Genomic DNA, 9,417 nt, shown 5'->3' on the forward strand with positions numbered 1-9,417 from the left:
GAAGGCTGGGGGTCTGTGGGGATGGAGGGCATGGGAGGCTGGTGTGGAGCGGGAAGGAGCTCGTACCTCTTCCTGGGAAAATCTCTCACCCTGTGTCATCAGCATCTCTTTGATGCTGCAAACAAGAGAGGGCAGTGAGCATCAGGGAGGCTGTGGTGGGGATTCCCACTGCCCCCCTCCCCAGGCACCCCTGCACTCACTAGTCAGATTTCAGGCCTTTCCCCTCTGGGTCAAACACCTTGAAGGCATTCAGGATTGTCTCCTCTGGGTCGGCACCTGCAGGTGACATGCTGACATGAGGAAGGTAGCTGCAGACTCTCCTGCTTTTCAAAGCCTTTGGGGGCAGGTGGGGAGCAAGCTGGGAAGCAAAAGGCCCTGCAGGAATTCTGACCCTGCAGCTGGGGTCTTGAGTGTAGGTGGTGGGATGAAGAGGAGCAGATGTAAGGTCGTGGTGTGCCCAAAAAGCAGGAGGTGTCACCACCACCCTGGCATCTGGGATCTATCTAATCTTAGGGTGTATTTATAGAGCACCAGCCTCGAGGCTGTGGAGCCTCCTGCAGATCTGGGCAGGCTGTGTGCCCCTGGGTGAGTGATACTGGGAGACTCCAAAGGGCCGTTGGGTCAAAGTCCTGCTGTAGCCAGTGCTCCTGCCAGGGCAGCCACCAGTGCCACTGTGCCCACCAACCCTCTCCCCCACCCCCAGCTCCCTGAGTGCCCTCTTACCCTTCAATTTCTCCCCAAACATGGTGAGAAACACAGTGAAGTTGATTGGCCCGGGTGCCTCCTTTATCATCTCATCAATCTCCTCATTTTTCACATTCAGGCGCCCTGGGTTAAAGCAGCATTGGGTGAATCCCGTGTCCCTGCCCAGCTGGACATGCTGCAGACCTCCAGGCTCTGCTCTGTGTATCAGGGACTAAAGGACACACCAGGAGAGCCTTGCCCTGCAGGTTTTTCCCCCACCCTGAGGAAGGAACACAGAGCTGGGAAACCATCTCCAACAGGGAACAGCAATAGCAGAAGTGACCATGTGGACTGGACATCTCAGGCTCTGGTTTCTCAGCCTCCAGGGTCACAGAAAAGAGAGCTGCAGAGGGCTGCTCTGGGTCATCCCACCTAGGGTCTCACCAGCCAACAGAAGTGGTTTTGGATCAGGAGGTTTTCAGCAACACAGGAGATCCAGTTAAGCCCAGGGCCTTAGTTAACTGGGGGCTCACAGCTGGTTTCTCAGTTAGTTGATCTAATGCTGTGGAAGCTGTTGGAGAGGGGAAGGTCCTAAAAGGGGACTCACCCAGGGCAGCAAATGTGTCTCTCAGGTCTGCCTTGTCAATGAAGCCATCCCGGTTCTGGTCCATGATGGTGAATGCCTGGAAGCACAGAAGGAGGGCAAGGAGCACAGGGAGAGCTGTTGGCCTTTGCTGAGGCTTTAGTTCCTTCCTTCTCCCTTCGACTTGGATGGGACAAATGGCTTTGAGCCCTGCCCAGGATGGGGCTCTGGGGGTCCTCACACAGTGACAGAGAAACAATCCAGCAGCAATCCTGGCTCCTGCACCCCGTGGCAGTGCAGGGTGGCAGCTTCCTACAGCAGCCCAAACCCTAATGTCCCATAGACCCTGTGCCTTGGGCAAAGCCCTCTCACCCCTGGACAATGACACCAACTGGGGACGACAGCCTGAGCCACCAGCTCCCCCAGCTGGGACCGGGTATCCCTGTAAGTGGGGTCCACACAGGACTGTGTGCCAGGTGTGCAGAGAGTACGTTGTGAGGAGCTCCTGGCACAGCAGGTAAGAGCCAGCTGGGAGATGTTCTCCTGCTCTGCTGGATGCTGCCATCTCCTCTGCAGGGTGCAGCCTCCTAGGATGCTTCCAGGTGATGCTGTATTTAATCATGTCACAGAGTTGTTACTTGCACTTTTAAAATGAAACAACTCCAAACCAGGCTGCCTCTTGTAAACCAGACCTCCTGACCTGAAAGTGCTGAGGAAAGGGCTGAAGGTCACATCACATCAGTGACCTCCAGTCATTTCTACCAGACCCACCTACCTCTTTGAATTCCTGGATCTGGGCCTGCTCAAACATGGAGAAGACATTGGAATTAGCACCTTCAATCTTCTTCTTGGCTTTCTTGGGTGCCTGCAGGGGTCCAAGTATGTGTCACTAAGTCACTGGCTTTTTATGGTGTGGAATAAAAGAATTAAACTGCCCTATTCTTAGTCGAGTCCTTCACGGTAGCTTTGGGCTGGTGCTGCCCCTGCACTTGGGTGCTTGGTGGTTTTCCCATGTGTTGCTCAGGAGCTCTGGGTGCACGTGACCCTCCAAGATACTGAGGGACATTAAGGTTGCTACTTAAATTACAGCTCCAAATCCACTTTCCTGATGAGCTTGGGCAAATAGGTCTGAGGAAAGATGAATTGGGAAATCAGTTCCCCACCAAAGGCTAGGGAAGGTGAAAGGATGGGCACTGGGTGAGGTCTTCCCTGGTGGAAACTCAGCTCTGGGAGTGCTGCTGGAGCTGCACAGCAGCTTACTAAAGAAGAACAGAGCACTTACTAAAATATTTGCTTTTAAAAAAAATCTGACTCCACTTCTACTGAGGCTTAAAACAACCAGAAATGGCTTGATTTGTCTTAGGAACAGGAGGAGGACGGAGCTGCTCACCCTCCCACCCTGCCAATTGTCCCTCTCTCCAACGGCTGCTCCTGCAGCTTTTCCCTCTCTCCAGGGGGCTCTGCCAGGAAGAGGCAGAGCAGGAGAGTTTTGGAGGGCCCAGCAGCCCTTCCTCTCACTGCGCCGGAGGAAGAAGCAGGAAGATGGTGTTTTGACCCCAGACTGGTGTGCCCCAGTTAGAAAGCTCTGTTACCATCAGAGACACCTCTTTGTCCCACATGGGACACCCCTCTCTGTTCCCAGTGGGATGCTCTCAATGCAGCCAGATACCCCCTGGTTTGCTCACCCCCTTTGTGGGGCAGGAGGGACGGATCCTTGGCTGTTACATCCCTGTCATCCCACCATGGCTCCCTGCCCATTAAAGCTATCCTGGTGAAAAAGTGACCAGATGTTGCCTGTCCCCCTGGAGCTCCAGGCTCTGGTACTCACCATGGCTCCGTGGCCGCCGCTGGTGCTCGAGAGGTGTTGTGGAGACAGTCCCTTGCTCCCCCTGGGCTGAGACAATAAATACCTCCCACTCCCGGTTAAAAATAACCACATGCCCACTTTTGGCTGTAGTAGGTAAGTTAGCCACCCCCAACCCTGTTGTCTGGGACTTTTCCCTCTCCCTCTAATCTGGAGTAGCAGCTTGCTCTTGTCACCGGCTGAAGTGACATGTGAGCCAGAGAGGGTTTCAAGGTTAATGAAGTGCCAGGAGGCCCTGCAGCTCCCACACTGGAGATGCTGACCCGTGGTGAGGACTACACAGGAGCAATCCCACCTGTGTGTGTCACTTGGGCTTTTCCCCTTTCCCAGGATGTGAAGGGAGGAGTTGGTCTGGGGACAACCCACATCTACAGTTCCCCAAACCTTGGGACATGGATGTGTCACCAGACATTTTGAGGAGCCTTCCTGCCCCATTGCAGCATTTGCACAGCAAAGCTGGATGCTGCTTGGCTGCTGGAGGAGCTCCACTGTCCTGGGTGCAAGAGGGTCTCATTGCTTGTAATGCTTGAATCAAATAATCCCAGGCTGGTTTGGGTGAGAAAAGACATTAAAGATCATCTAGTTCCAAACCCCTGCCATAGGCAGGGGCACCTCCCACTATACCAGGGTTCTCCAAGCTCCATCCAACCCGGCCTTAAATAGTTCCAGGGATGGGGCATGGATGGCTTCTCTGGGCAACATGGGCCAGTGTCTCACCCTCACAGTCAAGAATGTCTTCTAACATCTAACCCAATCCACCCAGAGTTTAAAGCCATTCCCCCTCTCACTCCCTGCCCTTGCAAAAAGATCTTCCCCAGCTTTTCTGTAGCCCCTTCAGGTACTGGAAAGTGCTCTAAGGTCTCCCTGGAGCCTCCTCTTCTCCAGGCTGAACACCCCCAGCAGAGCAGAAGAGGCTGCCTAGTCTCTGGGTGAAGGGGCTGTCCTGCTGCAGCTCCAGCTCAGACACAGCTCCCCACCCAAGGGCACTGGGATGCGGCTGGAGGCGGATGCTGAGCTCCCCAAAGCCAGGCAGGCTCCTCTCTCACGTGTCACCCCCTACCGAGCCACCTGTCACCCCCTTAAGCCAAACACTTGCTCGCCCTGGTCCTGGGGAGACACAGGCAATTAACTCTCCACGTCCCGGGCGCTGGCAGCTGGTGCGGGGCCACATCCTGCAGCACTCGGGAGCGGTGGCACTGGCACTGCTGGCCACCGTGGCCACCAGCCCAATGTGGCATGGCCACCCTGGCTGGAGTGAGCCACTGAACCCGCAGGCACCAGCCCTGCAAAACCTCTGCTGGGCTCTGACTCCTGTCCCCAGCACCCTTGAGGAGCTGAACTGCTGGTGATCCTGTTTTGTCTTCTTTGTCTTCTATTTTTAGCCTGTTAATTTTATCTCCCCTCCCTCTCGCCTTGCCCTGGTGATGTGAGCGTGCTGGGGTAGGAATGGTGGGGGGGTGTGTGTGGGGGGCACTTCAGCCACTGCTGGGCCCCCCCAAGTTCTGCTGTGCCCAACGTGGTCCCGAGCCAGTGGCAGGGGGCGGCGGCCACCTCATGCCCCTGCCTGGCATCGTCCCCTCCCTGGGCCAAGGAGGCTGGTGGGTGAGCAGGGAGGGCTGGGACGGGGCTGGGAACAAAGGCAGCATGGAATGGGATCCCTGGAGCTCCAGGCTCTGCCCAGACGCTGCTCTCCTTCCTCCAGGGGTCACAAACACCCTGTTGGATCCCTGGCACTCACCGCTCCACCAGGTGGCATCGCACGGGGGATTTCAGGAGGCAGCTGGGAAACGTGAGGAAAAGCGCCTGGAGAGGAGAAAACTCCTGATCCAGGAGCGACCACCTCACCTGGGTGGAGCTGCAGCTGAGGGAAGGGATTTGAGGATGAGTTTTGTGTCTGTTGGGGCAAAAGGGCAGGCAAGGGAGCCGCGGGGCAGAGCTGGGGATGAGGGGGAACAATCTTGGGGTGGACGCTCCCTCCTCCTGCCGGGTTCAGCCAGATTCATCGGCCAGCCGAGCCCAATTACCTTAATTTGTGGCATTAAGGAAAAATCCATAAGCATCAGGGCAGTGATGTGTAGCTGCTCAATGGGACCAGTGGGCTGTGGAGCCGCCGGCCCTGCCCGTCCCTGGCTCCGTGTCCTGCTGGGCCGTGGCTGGTGGCAGCCCTGGAGGTTTCCCAGAATGGTTTTTACTGGGGAAAGCAGCATTTCTGTCTGTAAGAGGTTCAGAGCTTGGTCTCTCCCTGGTGTTACCCGCCTTGTGGTTGGGGGTGAGATGGTGGCTGTGGATTTTGAGGGGCTGGCTCTGGCACAGACATCCTGGCCAGGGATGGGGTGCAGGTGGCTGCCTGTGCTTCTGCTGTGGTTTCTAGAGGGTGCATCTGCTCCTCTGCTCACCTCTCACTGTCAGACCTGCTCCTCTGTGCTGCACCAGCCAGGTCCTGTCCCGTTGGTGAGGACCTTGGTCCAGTCTGGGGGTGGAAGAAGCTCCAGGCACGTATTTTCCTTCCTCTGCTGTGGATATTGGGGAAGTAACTCGCATGCAGGAAGAGCTGAGTGCTTTAAATCTATGTGTGTGTTTACAGATGTGCATGCAGAGCTCCCTAGTGAACAAAAGAGCTGTTGGGAAGTGGCTGCAGCCTGTGAAGGGATGGTCAGGGAATAACATGCATAACTGTGCTGTGGCAAAATCAAGCATCATCCCTTCTTATCTGCAAAAAGAGCCTGTGTTTTGCATGAAAAAACCTTTCTAATTAATAGGACAGCCCCTCTTGAGCTCCATAAAAAATGAAGTCAAAAGGATTTGATTAGCCCCTGCTCTTTTCAAGGCATGTGCTCTGCCTGAGCCACCCTGTGCCTGCACCCCAGCCAAGTCCTGCCCATGGCCCCATGAGGGGCTCCCTCAGCCCAGGGAGCTCAGCACCATCGTGCCCACGGGCAGCCCCAAGTCTGGACACCACTTTGGGGTGTGCAGGCCCCAGGGCTGCCCAAGCATGGCCATGTCAGAGCACTGGGCTGCTCCAGATCCAGCCCTGCAGTCACTCCAGGCTGTTGTAGTTTCCTTATGAAAATCTTTTGCTCCAACGGGTATTTTTTTCCACCGTCAGATACATTTGACTAAACTTATACATATGTATACACACTGGTACATTCCCATTCAAACCAATGTAAATTACCTCTGACCAATACGTTTTCCCAGGAAATCAATGCATTTTAACACTGGATAATATTTATGAAATTGAATTTTTTATTGAAGCTAATGCAATTCTCTTCTATTTTATGCATTTTTATTAAACTAATGCATTTTAAATTAAACTGCTGTATATTAGCTACAATGGCTGTTGGTACTTACAGTAAAATAATATATGTTTGCTGAAATCAATACATATTCCAAACCTAGGAATTTCCACTTAACAAGGCTATATCAAATATAACAAATGCATGTAGCTACTTAATTTGATGCTTATATACACTGGCTGGTATATCTGTTTATTGGTAATGATTATTTTTAAAGGGAGAAAGCTTATTAAAGGTAGAAGGATGGATTCCTGTGCAGCTTGGAGCTGCAGTTTGAAGCCAGTGGAGGTGGCCCCTGCATCCCTGGTGCTCATGCCAAGGGGGCCCTGGGGGTGGCCCATGTGTCCTGGTGCTGGTGTTGGCTGAATCCCATCCCCTCTGCCACAGACACCCTCTGTGCCCCTGGCCTCGAGGATCCCTGTGCCACAGTTCTCATTCTGTGGGGGTTTGGGAGCATCTTTCCCTCTCCTTGGGGTAGCCCTTGCTCAGTCCCACTCCCCTCTGCAGCCCCTCTCTGCTGGAAGCATCTTCAGGAGCTTTCAGAGGGTTTTATCCATTCCCTTGGTGTTCCAAAGGTTTCAGTGGTTAACGACTTATTCCAGACAGACTTAATTTAGCAGCTTTGCCTGATTCAGCTCTGTTTTCACTCAGAAGGGTCTATCACCACGATAATGTTCAGGAGGATTTGGCCAGCTCAGGGGTCTGGGGAGCAGCAGAACAGAGCTGGGAGCTGGCTGGCCTGAGGACAGGGACAGACCATATCCCCATCCCTGAGCTGCTGGCCTGTCCCAGGGATGTGTCCTGTGCTTCCCACGGGATGTGGCCCCAGGAGGAGGTGCTTGTCCTGCCCTCCCAGGCCGTGGCACTGACAAAGCCATAAATAGCAGCCTTATCTGTGCGAGTGGCGCCAGAGTTGAGATAATTTGGGCAGAGCAATAAAAGAGGAAAATGAAAGAGCATGTGCTAATTTTAAGGGGAACGTGCCTGGAAATAAGTAGCCTCGACAGAAGTGCAGCCAGTGGAGAGTCCCGGGCACCCTCCCCAGGCATCTTGTGACACCCAGGGGGCACCGAGGGCTGAGGCCGAGCACAGCTCAGTGCACGAGGTGTGGGGGGGTGCTGGGGGGTGCTGTGCACCCCCGGTGTCTCACCCTGCGCGCTCCTGTGCTCACCGTGTCCCCCCCGTGTCCTTCAGTGTCCTCATCGGAGCGTCCCCCCGCGGTGTCCAGCCCAAAGGTGTCCCACCGCGGGGGTCCCACCATGTACCCCCATCTTCCCGGTGTCCCCCAGTGCTTCCATGTCCTTCCCAGCTCCTCGATGTCCCCCCCAGTCCCCCGTGTCCCCCCCGTGCGCTCCCGGACCGCTCCGGCCGGACCGGCTGCAATCGCCGCGGTGTCCGCCAGGTGGCGCCGTTGTCGCGGGTGCCGTGCGGGGCTGCGCGGAAACGGGGGCGCTGGAGGGAGAGGGGAGAGGGGAGAGGGATGGGGGGAGACGGGCAGTGGAGAGAAAGGCAGGAGGAAGAGGGGCAGAGAGGGGAGCAGGAGGCAGCGGGGCCGGAGGGAGAGGGCAGACTGCAGAGAGAGGGGTGCTGGTCATGAAGCCATCACCCGCAGTGAGGGGCTTCCGCGCTCGCCAGGGTTTTAAATCGTTTGTGACCATGTGGGAGAGCGACTGGAATGGCTCTGGGCTCTGCTGGGAAGGGTGGCTCTGGCTCCCCTGGGCTGGCAGAACTAGGCAGAGCCAGGCATTGCTGGGATTGCCACGGCCTCTCCCACTGGAGGAGGCTGAGACCCTGCAGCAGGGGGCACAGGGCGGGCAGTGGGACCCCCGCCAAGGTCTCCTGAACCCCAGTTCAGGTGGCAGCTGACAGGAGCTGCTTCCCTTGCACGGGATGGGGATGGAGCTCTGGGAGCAGCTGGGTGGGGTCTCTCTGAGGGTCCTTCTGGTCTGTACCCAGGACTGAGCTCCTGACCGGCCCCAAGGCCTGACTCACGTCCCTAGCCCTGATGCCACTGCTGTTCTTCAGGTTTGCCCCTTGTGCCCCCCTGCCTGTCCCTGGGGCACGGCAGCTGGGCGAGCCCACCATCACCACTGGCACATGGCTCTGGCTGCCAACATCCCCCTCTGCCTGACGGGGCCGGATCACTGCACAAAGGACTCATCATGTGCATCACAGTCGGCAGGAAGGCAAGAATAAATCAGCGCCTGAGACCGAGTGTGCTGAAACCTGACTGCTCTTCCTTTCTTTTTTTTTCTTTTAAGTATACAGAAAAGCCCCTTCCATATTTTAATTAAAAGCCTTTCAGAAGAGGAGGCAAGGGGCTGCCATTTACAACGGGCTATTGTCAGGCACACAAAGCAAACCCTTCTGGAGACAAACTGATTTATTAACCTGCGCCTCGAGCGCTCCCCGGGGCGGGCGAGCCCTGGGTGGTGGGACTGGGCTCCCCCTGCTCCTTGGGGTGCCCTGGGGCAGTTCCTGAGGGGACGCAGGGGGCAGCAGGGATGAGGCATGGCATGCCACCCCACGGCTCTGCATCCCTCAGTGGGGCACAAGACACAGCCCCTCTCCTCTTCCTGATGCAGCCCATCAACTTACTAATGATTTAGCCAAAAAGAAACATTCCTCCAAAGCCCACAATTTAATTTGCTCACCAAAGATGCCAAGTTAGTTTTATTTCTGATTTATGAGCAGGCCCTTCTGTTCCCTCTGTGGCAGAACTGGGCACTGATTTATGGGTGTGGAATCAGCTTTGTGGGTGCAGGGAGAAGGTCCCCTTGCTGGGACCCATCTCTGATGGTGTCCAACAGCAGATGCCTGGAGCATCTTGGTCATGAGCACACTGAGCCACCCCCACCACTGGCATGGAGAGGACACCATGACATCAAACTGCAGAAACCCCTTTTACCCCAGTAACAACCATCCATTTCACCTGGATTTATTGACCCATCTATAACCAAACCTCCCCCTGTGCACTGCCCTGAAAGAGG

The 9,417-nt window shown here is 55.7% G+C and overlaps 1 protein-coding gene across 1 annotated transcript in view; it reads right to left on the reverse strand.

The window, feature by feature from the left end:
- The window catches only part of MYL2 (myosin, light chain 2, regulatory, cardiac, slow), a 3,956-nt gene extending 1,829 nt beyond the window's left edge, over positions 1–2,127 (reverse strand). Inside the window, exons 1-5 of the mRNA XM_009998426.1 lie at positions 2,043–2,127; positions 1,292–1,367; positions 724–828; positions 201–276; positions 67–115 (exon numbers count right to left, since the gene is read on the reverse strand). Coding sequence (XP_009996728.1) covers positions 67–115; positions 201–276; positions 724–828; positions 1,292–1,367; positions 2,043–2,078 — 342 coding nt within the window. The 5' untranslated portion in view covers positions 2,079–2,127. The remainder of the gene's footprint in view (positions 1–66; positions 116–200; positions 277–723; positions 829–1,291; positions 1,368–2,042) is intronic.
- Positions 2,128–9,417: the final 7,290 nt, after the last annotated feature.

This window comes from Chaetura pelagica, unplaced genomic scaffold (genome assembly GCF_000747805.2).
Source record: "Chaetura pelagica isolate M959 unplaced genomic scaffold, ChaPel_1.0 scaffold585, whole genome shotgun sequence".
Taxonomy (NCBI): Eukaryota; Metazoa; Chordata; class Aves; order Apodiformes; family Apodidae; genus Chaetura; species Chaetura pelagica.